Raw genomic sequence first — 17,392 nt, forward strand, 5'->3', positions numbered from 1 at the left:
AACCGCCGACCATACCGCGATGCACGAGCATCATGTCGGATATTCGGTTTCATCAGCGCTCAGTGCGAAAAGCCCTCTGTTCCCTTGATATTCAAAAGTCGAGTGGGCCTGACGGAATCCCGCCTATTGTGTTGAAAAAGTGTGCTCCAGAGTTGGCTCCGGTGTTGACGCGTCTTTTTCGGCTCTCCTATTCCACTGGCATCGTCCCGGCTTCCTGGAAGACAGCCTTGGTGCACCCGATCCCCCAAAAAGGTGACCGCTCAAATCCTTCCAACTACAGACCAATCGCTATAACCTCTCTCTTCTCGAAGATAATGGAATCCATTATCAATAGCCAGCTTCTTCGATACTTGGACGGCCAGGGATTGCTAAGCGACAAACAATACGGGTTCCGTAAGGGTCGCTCGGCTGGTGATCTCTTGGCATACCTGACTCATCGTTGGGCTCAGGCAATTGAGTCGAAGGGAGAGGCATTGGCTGTTAGTTTGGACATTGCGAAGGCCTTTGATCGGGTTTGGCATGGCACGGGTTCCGTAAGGGTCGCTCGTGAGTCAGCATATCGAGCGAAGTCCAGTTCCGATATCATCTTGAGGGTAAGGCCAAATTAGCCTCGAAGAAGCTTGGTGTTCTTAACAGAGCGAGACAGTACTTCAGCCCGGACCAACGCCTACAACTCTACAAGGCGCAGATTCGGCCTCATATGGAATATTGTTCTCATCTCTGGGCAGGGGCGCCAAAATACCAACTGCTCCCTCTGGATCGTATCCAACGAAGGGCTGCTCGAATTGTTGACTGCCATAGTTTTTCAAACAGCTTGGACCTCCTGGAATTACGCCGAGATGTAGCTTCACTCTGCATCCTCTATCGGTTGTATCACGGGGAGTGCTCTGAGGAATTGTTCGGAATCATACCACCTGCAACTTTTCGCTATCGTCCCACGCGAAAAACATACCATCCTCATCACCTTGATGAGTGGCAGTCTTCCACAGTGCGTTTTTCGCGTAACTTTCTGCCGCGCACTGTACAACTCTGGAATGAACTGTCACCAGCAGTATTTCCGGACCGATACGACCTGCAAACCTTCAAGAAAAGAGCGTATTCCCTCTTAAAAGGCCGGCAACGCACCTGCAGCTCTTCTGATGTTGCGAGTGTCCATGGGCGACGGTAGTTGCTTACCATCAGGTGACCCGTTTGCTCGTTTGCCCCCTTATTTAATAAAAAAAAAATCTCACTTAAGCACTTATGCTAAGTTTGCGGTTTTGCTCGATAGTTTTACTCCAAATCGAGTAATAATTACTGTGTAGACCGCAAAACTGACAGCCGCTCGAAGGTTCGCATCGAGCCGGCTTGATGGAATTAAATTTATCGATTTAGAATAAAACTATCGAGCAATGCTGAATGTGTGGACGAAATCCCGAGCCGCGGGCTTTGCTCGACGTTATTGCTCGATCGAGCAAAACCGTATGTGAGTACTTAGCATTAGTACTTAAATAAATAATCTAGACTCTACAGGTAGCACATGCTGTCCCAAAGACCATTTATATTATGAAGTTTATGTTTTACTTAACCAGGTCAATGACTGTGTTAATACTAGTCACTTTAAAATCTTATACTTGTAATATTCATTATTTATATTTATAAAATATGTAATTACAAATATGTGTGACATGTATTAAGTATTAAGTTTATTTTTTTATCACTTGCTTGTGTTACTTCTTATATGCTTATAAGCATGTCATCCATCTTTAGGTCAAGGGTTTAAGAGTAATAATTGTTCATAACAGACCAGCAAATAAATAGGAAAGACAATATTATGTTGTTTTGTTGGACAAAAGTTAGGCAGGTTTTTATTAACCGACTTCCAAAAATCAAGGATGTGCGGCTGTGGAGTGTGGATATATATTTTTTTTGTGTGCACCTTTGTAGTTTCACACTAGCTTATGCAGTAAATACATAAAAGCATAACAACATACAACGTGACAGTTACATGTGTATTGTGTGTGTCTGTAATCATTGATTACACAGTGATGCATAGTATAACCAGTCTTTGTTTGTGATTTGATGTCTTTACTTTTTGTTTAATTTATGGATAAAAGTCGAGCAATATTATTTTTAATTTTTTCACAGGCAATTACAAGGGTGAAACTGAATTTCCTGGATCAAATAATAAAGTTTTGGGAGCTACAGGGCTCGGTGTTAAAGATACCCACTGTGGAGAGGAAACCACTGGATTTGTACGCACTACACAAGCTTGTAAAGGAGGCTGGTGAGTTAATTCTATAGATGTTAAAACAACCATCAGATCTATACATAACATGACAATTTTTTTTTGTTTTTAACGAAATATACTTTGTCTAAGGGGGCTGTAATTTTACGAAATAAAAAGTATATGTATTATTATTTATTGTATATGTACTATCAGAGAAGTTGATTCCTATGTAGTCGGGGGACGTAATTTGATCGCCTTACGTCAAATCCAGCCGACAGATCACAATTAACATTGAATTGACATGATCCGACCAAATGACGTTGGTCTGTCAACTGCCTAGGAATCAATTTCCTCGATAGTACTCATGTCTTTCCCGGGATTCAAAGTATCTCCATACGAAATTATAGCAAAATCGGTTCAGCGGCTTGAGCGTGAAGAAGTAACAGACATACAGACACACTTTCGCATTTATGATAATATTAGTATGGATTCTTTAAAGCAATAAAAACTAAAAGATCCATGGAAAGAATGTGAGAATGTCAGAAAGTAATAAGTATAAAATGTGATACATTTTTAATTTCATACAAATTGTGATTGTTTTTATCTTTTGATATAATATATTGTACTCTGTTTAATATCACATATTTTTATCTGAATGAAAGCAAAGAGAACAATGGCACAATGCTACCAATTTAAATCTTATTTACCATACAACAAAGTACAATGACGCATTAATTTGATAAATTTATAAACTTTATATTATGATAAAATTACATCTGAAGCCTATACCCTAATTCTGCTTGATCTAGCTTTAATGCAGCTTTGATTCCACCAAAATATTATCATTCTTGATAACATTTTTATTGGAGTTTTGACTTTTGACTATGTAATCAGAAATACAGGATGCGTTTGTCATTGTTATGTTAGTTTAAACTTTAAATGGACCATCAGCCCCCATCATTAGGTGTGACATACTCACTGGAGGGAGTTGACGAAGTGTTTTGTGACATCACATTTTATATTCAATAAATTTAATAGTAAAATTTAAATTATTCTGATGGTTTTAATTTTTATTAGATGTAAAATTGCAAATTTCTGTCGTCACGACGTGTCAAATGGCAGAGGGGAGTCTAAAAATCATGAAATCGTGTGACACACTTTTTGGATAGTCCCAAAATAGCATTATCATCATGTTATTAATTAATAGTAATAGAAAAAATATATTAATCAACATGCCTATTATATTATTTTTTTCAACAACATAATATCTATATATTAATACGTGTGCCAAAAACTTTATATCCCTTTTGACGAAAAATGGGGAAACGTAGGTAAATTAAATTTTGCACAGTGATAGTTTATATGGTGAAGGAGTGCATCGACCTAATATTATTTTGAAATTAAGCTTTTATCATACATTTTTTAAAAATAAAACATTACACACACTACAACACACACACTAGGAAAAATGACAGATTTTTGAGTGACAAGTCTATACATACGAATTATACTCTTTTATTTATGGTTGAAGTCTGTTGACAACAAGGTGACAAATTGATAATGGATTATAATTTTCTTTTATTGAATCTGAGATACTATTAGACAATGCTTACACGGCCAGTCTGAGATCAACTGAGTCCCAGAGACAAGAGTTGAAAAAAATATGATAGTCAATATTTTTTTACAAAATAGGTATAGGTAGTAGTCCTAATGTCGTTGTAACTAAGGTCGAATTTCGACCATTGGGCGATCTCTAGTTGTATTAAATATGTTTAATTTATTTAGGTGGTTTCGAAGTATGTTCAGCGGAACGGAAATGGTCGAAGATAGCGAGACGCATGGGACACCCCCAGGGGAAAGGAGTCGGCTCCATACTGAAGAATCATTACGAGAGAATACTCTACCCGTACGACGTGTTCAAGAACAATGGTGTACTCACCGATAATAAAGAAACTGTAAGTAGCATCTATGTTACTTCATGACTTATATCTCTGAAATTGTTCAGTGACTGTAATGGCTTTCCGTTAGGAAAAAAGTACGACCTATTAGTGTTTATTCCACTTTACATATCATATCTTATATACAGTGTGTAAAAAAAAATAAGTGATAATACTTAAGGGTGTGTGCGTGTTCCTTGTAGAGAGTTCACTGTGAAAGTAGCAGCGCTGAAAGACCAAAAAATCTTTTCACTTTTGTACGGGGAAACACGTGACGCTCGGGCCCTTGCCCATACAAATATGTATTTTTCTTTTAATACATGTGTATAATATCTTTCCTTTGTTACACAGAAAATAGAGGTGAAAAGCGAACAGACCCCAGAGAAGGTGGGCCGGCGGTCGAGCAGTAAGCCGCCCGCGACGCCCTCGCCGGCCCGCCGCTACAAGAGCGCGGAGCCCGAGCCGGCTGAGGGGTCACACACTGAGGGGGCTCTGCCCTCTGACACCAAGACCCCAGTCAAGGAGGAGCCTGGAGAGACTCGTAGAAGTAAGTGTGGGAGGGAAATAGATGTAACAGATGTTGTCTTTGTTTGGTTGAGTGGAAAAGAGACAGCTGCTGCAGTAGTCTGTGGTTTTATTTATCGTTGTGCTGTAAGTCAGTAGCAGAAACAAATAATTCTCGTCTTTCTCATAGTGCCAACTTATTCACCAAGCAAAAAGGATGTTGAAATTCATAACGAAAAATGCAGTGCTGTTGATGACTATTCATACAACAAATCTCACTATGTCTTTTTCATTTGCACACCCAGTATACATTATATTGTACATTCTACGATACTATCTCGAAACAAAACAAGCGCTCTGACATTGGCAACTTACAAAGGCAAGTAGTACCTTCCCATAAAAGAAGAAGAAGCACCTCCTTTATTTAATGTTCTCACTAACTATCATAATGGTGAGCATTATGATGGCGAGTGACTCCAACCCCAACCATATCGTTCAATTTATGAGCAGCATTGGATTGGAGATGGTACTCTAGTGCGAACGAGTCACAACTCACAACCCACAATAGATCCTCATGGGTCGCAAGGATGACCAGCCTTCAAAAAAACCATGTTAATAATATTCTCTCCATCCCAGGTCCCAGAGAGAACAAATGGATGTCGTCGGCGGGCAGCTGCGGGGCGCGCGCCCGGGTGCTCCGCTCCACCAAACTCAGGGAGCACCGTCTGAGCAACATGACAGTGTCCGTCACACCGGCACCACCAGTTATCAGTCCTGATGACCCGGTAAGTTGAGTTCTCATAAATTGAGTATACTTGTATTCCCTTTGCTAATAAAAAATCCGCACTGTGTAATTATAGTTCAACTGATATAATATGCTGGTTGACACCATGATCCCAGGGAGATAAAATAGGATGGTTTAAATACTATGTGCGTTTTGTATTACGACATAGGCAATGGGGATAAAAGTAAAACACAAATTTAAAACAGTATACACAGTGTGATTTTTTTTTATTAATAGGGGAGATATTCTGTTTAAAGTTATTTTACTTAAGATATTGCTTTTTTCTCGAAGTGGTATTGCTGATGTTGACGCCTGACGGGATTTTGCAGTCAAAAGTAAAATAGCATTGAATGGACTGTTTTACATACTTCAATTATGTTAAACTCATCAAAATATTAAAATAAATATACATTCTACATTATCACATTATGATTCGTTCAATTCTAATTGGCATATTTCACACTTTCGGGGATTTTCTTTGTAAAAAACAAAAACACTGTCCTTCAAAATGGATCATAATAAAATCAATATTTTACTTATGCCTATTTGTGCCCATCTGAGTTCTTAATAAAGCTGTGTTACAATATCATGCCATCCCTTTCATAGATACAAAGATCGAGATTCGAGATTGATAGCATGATATTTGATGAAATAACAGCACAGAATGGCGCAAGTAAGCCTTAAAATTTACCTTCATTTGTAAATTATTTCATTGCCATCTTCCTAGTAATGTTCTATATTATATCCATTATGTTTACAGTACTTTAGTTTAACGAGGGGCATATTAGGCAAATTGGGTTTTCAAGGAAAGAAAATAAGATAGCATTTGCTACAGTGAATGAATAATAAACTTTAACTTCAGAGCATCACATTTGAGTACAATTTTTATTTATAAGAAAATAGCAGAAATGCTTTAATCTTCCATCATCATGTCTGGATGGATTTTATGACATTAACAATATTAATATTTTAATAAGCCCTCAGATTTTTCTAACACATCATTTTATTACTGTACACATGTGTTGTTGTGTATGTATAATATACCGTAACAGAGTGAACTGTTTATTGTCGTTAGCTACAACCGGCCTTTAAAAAAGAGCAGGATTCGGCGCCGCTGCCGCGCCTACACGATGACCCGGTGAGACCCGCTCATTACTCACCACTACCACCTACCACGGGTGTTATCATGGATACACGACAAATACCCGATAGATGGATGGATATCATATCCATCTGGGAAGATTTAAAGGCAGAATAATGTGAAATTAACTATGGAAAGTAGATATGAAATTGATCCATAGGTAGATGATGAGTTTTTAGTTTGATTTAGTCGGGTTATATCTAGCCAACATTGGTGGTATTTCTGTTGACTTTGACATAACCCGACCAAATTTCGCAGTTCTACCATCTATCTCTATTTATCAATTTCTCTGATAGTATTATGTAAAAATTTACAAAACTTCCAAAAATGCATTAACATTCGATCCTAATATTTTTAATTAATTAATGCTTTAAGCTTAGGCCAAGCCTACGCGACCAGGCGACTGCGAAACGGAGCGTCAAGTTGTCAAATGTGTGATTTGTATACAAAAAACACATTTGACAACTTGACGCTCCGCTTCGCAGACGCCTGTTCGCGTAGGTTTGGCCTAAGCTTTTCTGTGAAGTGTGCACTCTGCAGAACGTCACCTCATGATTTGTAATGCAATATGTTGTAATGATGCATAAATTAATTGTAAGACAAAGGAAAACGATACATATTGTGTCATTTCAATTATTTGTTTGTTGTTACTTTTTCAATTAAATTATGTTTTGTCTTATTGGTATGTTATTGATTCATAGTATACAATGAAATTTCGTGTATCCTTGATAGTGCCCGTGACTTTTCCATGTCTCTGTCTATTCACGCCGTCACCTATAACCGCCAAGTTGTCATTTCTGTCGCTAGACCCTAACCATAGAGTAGACGCTTCACAATCTTCTCTACTCCAAAACTTGACTAAAACAAGCAAGTAAAACTACATACTAAAACTGTAGTAAGCTAGATATAGGATATGTTTTTCACACACGCCTGTTGAAGTTATTCCCTGAACTTAAAAAAGGAGGTTACATGTATATATATATGTATCTCTCTCGCTCTTCGTATTAACGAAAGAGATGGTATGATTGATACAACAGGCTTTGGTGAAATGAGGACTAAGTTTTAAGGAGATGACGTAGGTCTTTATGAATTAGATTATTATGATTTATGAGTAATGTAATTTACAGTAATTTGTAGATCATAAAGAAATAAAATATACACAATAGGTATAGGTATTTCCTTGTATCTATTCATCGTGGTATTTAATAGAATTTCATTGTTTTACAAAATTCCGAGTTATCCTCATGCTACAAAAGTAAATTAATTCTGTTGAATCACAAGAAATATGACTGTAGATGCATTTTTTTCGTTCAGACCTAAGCTGGCATTATTGTCATTCTAAATTCAAATAGTACTTAAATATCAAAATGGCGTTCTTTATAAATTGGCGCCCGACAGTACTTCGCCTCTAGTCCACCGACGCTGCGAACTGCGAAATATCTTGCGAAACAGAAATAGAGCGAGATGCAATATTTATAACGCATTGTCGTATGGCGGATGAGACAATCGGTTCGCCGCTGTTTTGCAGTTCGCAGCATCGGTGGACTAGAGGCGTTGAAGGCCTGGACTTTTATAATTGGGAATGTTTTTTTTTTTACTTTTTTTTATTATGTAGCTGGCCAAGTACATGTGTCACGTGTGCGGGCGCGGCGACGTGGAGGAGCAGATGCTGCTGTGTGACGGCTGCGACGACTCCTACCACACCTTCTGCTTGGTGCCGCCGCTGGCTGACGTGCCCAAGGGAGACTGGAGATGCCCCGTGTGTCTTGCTGAGGAGGTGAGGTTCAAAGAAATAGTTACTAAAGCGCTTACAGACGATCGGGCAGTCGATGGCAGTCGACTGCAGTCATCAATTAGTGTAAGAAAAATATCAGCGAAAAAAATCCAGCGACTGTCGTCGACAAGTGTAAGAAGCCTTATGCAGTCTCAGACCTCTATCGTCCAAAATCCACAACACTTGTATGTTATTATATATAATAATAATTCTTATAATTTTAGACGATTATTATTCCATTGGGCGTTCCCTTTAATTGTTAAATCCTTATTTTTCAAAAATAATTGATAATATAATATTTTTGACAAGTTTGAGTTTCTATAATCTTCTAACTTCGATTAAATGTTATCATGCTAATCAATTGTTTGTCTTTCTAAGCATACAAAATTAACAATAGTTTTGTCTATACGAGCATTATTAGATGGCTGAAATATTAATATTTAATCCCATTTCATTCTTTGTAGGTATCTAAGCCAACTGAAGCGTTCGGTTTCGAACAAGCGAGCCGCGAGTACACCCTGCAACAATTTGGAGAGATGGCGGATCAATTCAAGTCAGATTATTTCAACATGCCTGTACATGTAAGTTCAATTTTTTTTTGTTTTATAACTACTAATATAAAGATGAAAACTGGGTATACAATTATTTGCAGACATTATGATTATACAGTGTTTTGAACTTGTTTAATATGTTACAAGAGACTTAATAGACAAGGACAAAACATGGAAAAACGCACTGGGCAATGGTAGTCTTTTTCTATCAGGAGGCTGTTTGCTTACTAATTTTATAAAAATAATCGTATAACATTTACACGCAGCGTGGATCATTTCATTTTATAAGGAGACTTATATATTTTATATTGTTCTATGTATTGGGTATACATGTATTTTTTCTTGTAGATGGTACCAACGTCAGCTGTTGAACGTGAGTTCTGGAGAGTAGTTTCTTCCATTGATGAGGATGTGACGGTCGAATACGGAGCTGACCTTCACTCGATGGACCATGGTTCAGGTATTTAAACAAAAAATTAAAATATATAAAATGATATATACTAATAATTATGAAAAGTGTGTCTAGACTTAAATAAATTTATTTGTCTTTAGGTTTTCCAACAAAGTCAAGTGCACACCTGTATCCCGGCGAGCAACAGTACGCGGAGTCCAGCTGGAATCTAAACAATCTGCCCGTGCTAGAGGGTTCCGTACTTGGACATATCAATGCTGACATATCTGGAATGAAGGTAGATAAATATTAAATAACTAGTAAATATTATATGACTATGCTGCAAAAACTTTACGGCAATCATTGTTGTATCTGTAGAATGATCGTGTGTGACAAAATATTCTCTGAGATGCTATGAGATAAAAGATTCTCTGACTTACTCTGAGACAAAAGATTATCTGGTACTATAATTTTGTTTTTTCTGTACAATAGTTTAACTGCTTTTGTTAAGATTAATTGAGCTTTAACGTTTGTATGCTTGAACGATGTTTCCTTGGGTATATAGAACTGCGATCAAATACTTGCGGGAATAGTGCCAATATTTTTGATTTTAATGACAGATTAATTATTCCTTCTTCGATTTTTAAGTTATTACAAAGACTATAGAAATGTTATGTTTTAGATACCATGGCTGTATGTGGGCATGTGCTTCGCTACATTCTGCTGGCACAACGAGGACCACTGGAGCTACTCAATCAACTATTTGCACTGGGGCGAACCGAAAACTTGGTAAGTAAAACGTAACTAATATGCGTTGTTGATTACCTTGCCGTACGGTGAGTCGCAGCAGCGGTGACGCTTCGACTTCGATATTTTAAAATATGCCAAATTGATGCTTTGCCACAGAATATATATTAGTAGTACCAATGAATAAGGAAACAGATGGAGGCGAAATAACTACAAGTGTGGCCGGCGCCATATTGCCAAGAACTAAACATGGCGGTCTATAGTGATGGGACACTCGGTTGATATTTGTCGAGGACATCGATAAACTAACATGTTATAAGTGAGCGTCCTGTTATATTATATATTATATTGATATCAAAAATGATTTTTTTTATATTATATAAAAAAAATATAATTTTTGCCTATTTTGTCTCTATGTATTATAGTACATAGAGACAAAATAGGCAAATATGTTTTTTTTTTATATAGGAGCCTCCTTCTTTTTAATAAAATTATTTAATTTATTTTAAGTTTATTAATTATTATTTAAGTTGCCATTATTGATATCGGGCAAAAATTACCAAAAAATCGGACAAATACTAGTTGTACTCGCGCACGAAGTGTTTACAGTTTATTTTAATTTTACCATCAATTATTATTATTATTAAAGTATGTATACAACTGAGTATTTTGTGAACATTTCAAGTGCCTATTTTTTTCGCGATATATCGAGACCGATATTGATATTTTTTCAAATATCGATGTATCGATATATCGATATTTTCTTTCAAATTCGACATCCCTATAATACGACACTTTGACAGTTTATGTACCTCGGAGAACCGGAACATAAAATGGCGGACCGGCTACAGTATTTTGATTTGGTAGAGACCATTATGCCGAGTCCACTTATAAAAGTCAATGAGTAGTACCAACAGAATTCCCACTGGCGAAACCCGTTTAAAGAAATAACGACTCATGCTACGATACTATCAAGTTCAAATTCCGACCGCGCAGTGCTAGGTGCCTACAATTATATTCACCTACATGTCCGCTCTCTGTCTATCGCATAACTCGTACCTTTTCTGACGAAATCAAGGTTTTCGCCTTTTAGAAAATAAAATAATCTTTTTTAATTACTATTGGTACGAATAGCAAACCTTTTTATAGTAATATAAAATTTTAGGAATCCAACCTATATTTTATAAGTAGTAGTTTTATATATTCGATTATAGTGCAGGAAACTTTTACAATTTAAACATAGTAACTTGTGTTTATTTCTGTGTAGTTTGTGTGTTTCTTTGTATGAAATTGGTTTATTTGCTATGTTTGTATAGTTTTTATCTACTTTTTGTATTTAAATACCTTATTCAAATACATATTTCATAGGCCTTATCAATTAACAATTAAAAAAATTGTTCATTTTTATAAGATTTATAACGATTTTGTCACAGCGGTTAAATCAGTATCATGAATAAAATTCCTCTATGATCAGTAAACAGTAGATACGCGACGAAAAATCTTGCGCGTGCGTCTCCGCTCGCTTGTGAGTCCCTACTGATTGGCCACCCGCGGGTGGTACTTACAGTTCGATGCCTATTCTCGCGAGTGGGACAGGCCTGGCTTTGCTTCGTCAAAGGCAATGTGTCGAAGAAATGACAGACGAAAGATGAACTAGGAGGGTAAATGGGTAAAGAGTGAAAAAGGTATGTTGGGTGCGTCGCCAGGCCTGTATAAAATAATGCATTACATACAAAGCGCAAAACATACAAGCGACCACGCTCTTACAACATAAAACAACCCCCAATTAAAAAAAAAACAGTAGATCAAACTCAAATTTTTCAGCACAGGGCAGGTTGATGATGATGAACAAGCTTGATAACGTCTACTGGCTTTCAAACAAATAAGACTAGATCATAATCGGTTCACCCGTTTGGATGAACAGACAGACAGACCCGTCAAACTTATAACTCCCCTCTTTTTTGTCGGGGGCTTAAAATGCCATATTTTCATGCTGATCCTTGTCTTTAGGTATGGAGTCCCAAGCTCTAAGGCTGAACAGTTCGAGGCAACAATGAAGGCTGAAGCTCCCGAGCTGTTCCAACTACAGCCGGATCTACTACATCAATTGGTGACCATCATGAACCCAAATGTTCTGATGAAGGCCGGAGTTCCTGTTTACAGGTATATAATTGAACTTAAATGCTATGTTTATAAGGTACAAAATTAAAATTTAAGTGAAAGTAATGGATTTTGAACTTTAGTTACATGTGTTTTTTTTTTTAATTTTCAGATGCGATCAAAATGCTGGGGAGTTCGTTATTACTTTTCCTCGTGCGTACCACGCTGGGTTTAACCAAGGATACAACTTTGCTGAGGCTGTCAACTTTACACCTGCGGATTGGGTAAGGATTATAAAATTTTATAAATCTCTCTCGCTTGGGTATGAATTTTCTTTTTTTTACTTGCAATAAATGTTTCAATTAAATGTTATTGTGGATTATGAGGTAATGAACATTGTATACTAACAATTTGCTTGAAAATTATGAGTTAGGTATATGCCCCCATACCCATATGGTGTATGGGGGCCTGCCGCGCCTTTATTTAATCACGCACTTGTAAATTATGCAGACAATGCCCTGAATAATATTTGGCGTTTGTAACTATCATTTTACACGCGAGGATTCGGTTTAATATTTTTATAATATTTTTAATAGTATATTTATTTCCACTTGTTTGTTCGCACTTTATAAAGAGTGCGAACAAATTGAAAGCTAAGAGTAGTATTCTTCTTTAAGTATTGCTTCTCATGCGTATTGCTTCTCATCAGCATGCGTCTATGTGGCGACAACTAACCATATTTTCTAATTATACAGCTAAAAATGGGTCGCGAGTGCATATCCCACTACTCGACGCTGCGCCGCTACTGCGTGTTCTCGCACGACGAGCTCGTGTGCAAGATGGCGTTGGAGGCGGAGTCGCTCACGTTGACGGTCGCGCTGGCAGCGTACCGCGATATGCGTACCATGCTGCACGACGAACGCAAGCTGCGGAAGGCGCTGTTGGATTGGGTAAGTGTGCAAATATGACAAAATTTGACACCATTCTTGGACTATAATATTATAGAAATCCAGTTGAATATCAGGGGTATAAGAATTGGCACTCAATTGGCCAGGTGTTGCCATATGGTATACGGGATAGGTAGTAAGCCTAAAAACCTCGAAAAAATACCAATGGAATTCCTTTCGAGATAGCGGTGCTACAAGCGAATAAACTTTTTTTTTTAAGTCAAGGAGTTTGGAGAAGTTTCTTTCAACAGCAATAAATAGAGTGTTGTCCTTGTGGCCGTCAAATAAGTGAATATGTGTTAGCAAAGACAGTTTATCACCTGATTCTTCAATTTCAATCTACAGGGTGTGACGGAAGCGGAGCGCGAGGCTTTCGAGCTGCTGCCGGACGATGAGCGGCAGTGTCACGAGTGCAAGACGACGTGCTTCCTGTCGTGCGTGACGTGCGCGTGCACGCCGCACATCGCGTGCCCGAGGCACTACAGCACGCTGTGCTCGTGCCCGCCGGCGCTGCATAAACTGAGGTAAGTTTACCATAAGACAAACATGCAGCAAACATACATTTTTCCGTCAAACTATCCTAATGTCCTTTCCCGGGACATATTTTCTTCGTACCAAATATTAATCAGTTCAGCAACTTAACCATGAAATAAGAGACCGAAAAACTTAAACTATAGAGAGAAGTAATTTATCATAAGAGATAAAGATAACTTTCATAGAAGCATGAAAAAGTTACGTCACATCTCTATATGTGCTATTAAAAATAAATAATAATAAAATGTGCTTTTAAAAATAAATAATAAAATAGTCAATATAATTATAGGAATGTTTACAATATAATATTTAGGACGACTCACGACCTAATGCCTTTATCACAGATATCGTTATACACTGGACGAGCTGCCCGCCATGTTGGAGAAGTTGAAACGCAAGTCGGATCTGTTCCGCGAGTGGGCGGAGGCGGTGCAGAACGCACTGGATCCGGACACGCCCAAAACGTGCGATTTGGACGGACTGCGCGCGCATCTCAAGCGGGCTCATGATCTCAAGGTAAATACAGAGATAGAAAAGCCTACAGAAATAAGATTGAAAATGTAGTGTGTATGTAAACACACCAATTAATTATTCATAAAAAAAAAACGAATTGAGTTGTAACTTCGACGAAAAGTTAGAATTTTAGTTAAAAAGATTTTCATACAAATTTTGAAAATGTCATACCACTAATTTCTTTGTAACTAAAAACTGAGTGTACTTAGTAAAGAAACTTATTGTGATAATCTATATATTAATATGTGAGCCAAAAACTTTGTATCCCTTTTTATGAAAAATGGAGAAACGTAGGTGAATGAAATTTTGCACAGTCATAGTTTATATGGTGAAGGAGTGCATCGAGCTAATATTATTTTGAAATTATGCTTTTATCATATATTTTTTTAACAAATAAAACAGTACACACACTACAACACACACACTAGGAAAATGACAGATTTTTGAGTGACAAGCCTATATATATACGAAATAAACTCTTTTATTTATGGTTGAAGTCTGTTGACAACGGTTGACAACAAGGTGACAAATTAAAAATGGATTATAGTTTGTTTTATTAGAAAATGCTTACACGGCCAGTCTGAGATGAGCTGAGTCCCAGAGACAAGAGTTGAAAAAATTTGATAGTCAATATTATTTTTTTTACACAATATAGGTACTTAGTAGTCCTAATGTCGTTAAAACTAAGGTCGAATTTCGACCATTGGGCGATCTCTAGTTTACTTTCATACTATAAGTGACTTATGCTTCTGATTTCCTTAATACAATAAAATATTATTCACAACACAGATGCACAAAACGGAGCTAGTCCGCGCATTAGAGACCGCAATCGAGGACGCGGAGAAGTGCGCGACAGTCATCCAGCAACTGGACCTGAACAAGATGCGCACGCGCACCCGCCACCACGACCCCAAGTACCGGCTGACGGTGCACGAGTTGACGCTCTTTGCGGCCGAGATTGACGGCCTGGCGTGCGTGCTGCCTGAGGGTAAGTAAGCAAAAGTGGGACCAAGTCAGCGCGTATGCTGATAATAAATATTAAGTTGAGAGTTTTGGATTTCATTATCCGTTTCATTTCATTTTAATTAATCATATAACCTCTAAATGTAAAGGTTAGGTTTTCGTAAAATATTTGTGACACAGTCACAAATTCGCATTACAGAAATACAAAGGCTCATTAAAGATCGGGTTAGTTTTCTTTGTTAATATGTTGATCTAAGAAAGTCTTATACATTTTCTGTGCAGGCTCTGCTGTGAAAGAAGTTCTACGTCAGACTGAGGAATTCGAAGATCGGGCAACTGATTTGTTGAACAAAGATCTGGATGATACAGACTCAGCTTATGTAAAGGATTTGGAAGAGGTAAACAGCTGATTGCTTTAGCTTTATTACTAATATTACTATAGTTTGTGCGTTTTAAGATGATATGAGTGACACTTCTCATATTCCTTGCTACGGGTTTTTTTTACAAGAAAACAAAAAAAAAATCAAAATGTAATAAATTATATATCATCTACAAAAACAAAGGTTTCCTATAATTGTAAATGAATAAAAATGAAAAGTTGCTAAATGCTAACTTATTAATATATTTATTTAATTATAAATTTTAACTGTGAAAATTATTGTTACTAAAATATTTGAAAAATGTCAGATGCATGAAATGGAACTTATGCCAATAGAGATTGACCCTGTTGAGTCGAAATCAAATCGATAAAAGGGAGGCCGTTTTAAATCGCCGGCGCCACTCTGAAACGTCAGTACGAAATCGATAATTTCGATTGCAATTCCTTTACGAAGTGATTCGATATTTTTAAATTATCGATTAATTTTCTTAGGTAACTTCCCTACTATTGTCAATTATAATGTGTCACCCATATCATCTTAAAACGCACAAACTATAATATGTATATAATTTTATTTTATTAATTATAATATATAATATAGCACACATTTATACTTCAAAGTATTAATACTTATATAAAGCAAGTATTAAATAATTTTGAGATCAATAAAGAATAACTTTATTGATCTCAAAATTAATATGCTTTTTTTTTAAATTAACTCAAACTAAAAAAAAATATTCAGAATATTTTTTTTCTGCCTACCAATATCCTACTAACCTAACAATACTGACGTCATAGGTGTGCGACCTCGGCGGGCGTCTATGCATCGTGCTGCCGCAACTGGCGGCGCTGACGGCCCGTGCGGCGCAGGCGCGTTGGCTGTTAGACGCACGGGATTCCCGCGCCGCTGCGCCGTCGCCCGCGCAAATCGAGAAGTTATTGCAAGACGCGACGACGCTCGTGCCCCACGCGCGGCTAGAGCCCGAGCGAGCTGCGCTGCAAAAGCTACGCTGTGAGTATTTACTGAAAGGTACCCTGTGGTCTTTATTTCCTTTCATTTCATGAAGATTGGTCCAGAAGTTATGTAATCGATAAAAACATCTTAAAATATATAGTCCTTACGACCTACGTCTTTATATACAAGATAAACAAAAACATTGTTACAATGTTTGAGTTTAATCACATTATCTTATTCAAAATCCAATATTATGAATGTCTAAACAGATAGTCATGGATGTTAATTTCTATATTCGCTTCTGTTATATAATTTACATTAATAAGTTCAAAATAACTATATCCCGATTATAACTTTTTAATTTCGTTGCAGTGCAAATAGAGGACTGGGAGGCTCGAGTGAAGGCGGTACTCATCGAGCCCAACTCGGTCAAGCCGGAGCCGAGCGACGACGCCGAACCGCAGCACACGACGTTGGCAGAACTAGAGACGCTACTGGCCGAGGGAGACGATATCGACGCCACGTTGCCGTCGCATCACGCGCTGCATACGGCTATATCGCACGCCAAGGACTGGCTGTCTAAGGTGAGTTATTTTCGAGCATAATGATGGTTGTATGGTGCTATCATGCTATGTTATATCCGTAGGGTCTATCGTGTCAAATGTCGTGTCAGAGTTCAGACAGACATATGACTGCTTTATCGTGACATGTGGAAGCTATTTCGTGACGTATGAGTTATGACAGCTGTTTGACACGATACACTCTCTAAATAGCGCCATATTATAATTTATAACCCTCATTGCAAGAGCATTATATCGGATCTGTCTTTATCTTCAAATTGAAAAATTAGTTATTACATTTAACTTTGCCTAATGTTTCATCAAATAGTTGCTAAAAAAGGTACATTACACACTTGTTGCTAAAAAAGGTACATTGAAAGTCAGTTTGGACAGCAGCTGTCAA

General features: G+C 37.4%; 1 protein-coding gene across 2 annotated transcripts in view; it reads left to right on the top strand.

Moving 5' to 3' along the window:
• Positions 1-17,392, top strand: part of LOC121736883 (lysine-specific demethylase lid) — a 33,576-nt gene that overhangs the window by 5,813 nt on the left and 10,371 nt on the right. The window contains exons 3-21 of one of the 2 annotated variants that reach the window (XM_042128367.1): positions 2,128-2,266; positions 3,995-4,164; positions 4,498-4,693; positions 5,287-5,435; positions 6,510-6,572; positions 8,191-8,352; positions 8,814-8,930; positions 9,249-9,360; positions 9,453-9,589; positions 9,974-10,080; positions 12,049-12,201; positions 12,311-12,422; positions 12,894-13,088; positions 13,431-13,609; positions 13,964-14,135; positions 14,922-15,120; positions 15,378-15,493; positions 16,273-16,486; positions 16,802-17,013. In XM_042128367.1, the coding sequence (XP_041984301.1) occupies positions 2,128-2,266; positions 3,995-4,164; positions 4,498-4,693; positions 5,287-5,435; positions 6,510-6,572; positions 8,191-8,352; positions 8,814-8,930; positions 9,249-9,360; positions 9,453-9,589; positions 9,974-10,080; positions 12,049-12,201; positions 12,311-12,422; positions 12,894-13,088; positions 13,431-13,609; positions 13,964-14,135; positions 14,922-15,120; positions 15,378-15,493; positions 16,273-16,486; positions 16,802-17,013 (2,904 nt within the window). The remainder of the gene's footprint in view (positions 1-2,127; positions 2,267-3,994; positions 4,165-4,497; positions 4,694-5,286; positions 5,436-6,509; positions 6,573-8,190; positions 8,353-8,813; positions 8,931-9,248; positions 9,361-9,452; positions 9,590-9,973; positions 10,081-12,048; positions 12,202-12,310; positions 12,423-12,893; positions 13,089-13,430; positions 13,610-13,963; positions 14,136-14,921; positions 15,121-15,377; positions 15,494-16,272; positions 16,487-16,801; positions 17,014-17,392) is intronic. The other variant, XM_042128368.1, reaches the window with a different exon arrangement.

Source organism: Aricia agestis, chromosome 19 (assembly GCF_905147365.1).
Source record: "Aricia agestis chromosome 19, ilAriAges1.1, whole genome shotgun sequence".
In the NCBI taxonomy this organism is placed as follows: Eukaryota; Metazoa; Arthropoda; class Insecta; order Lepidoptera; family Lycaenidae; genus Aricia; species Aricia agestis.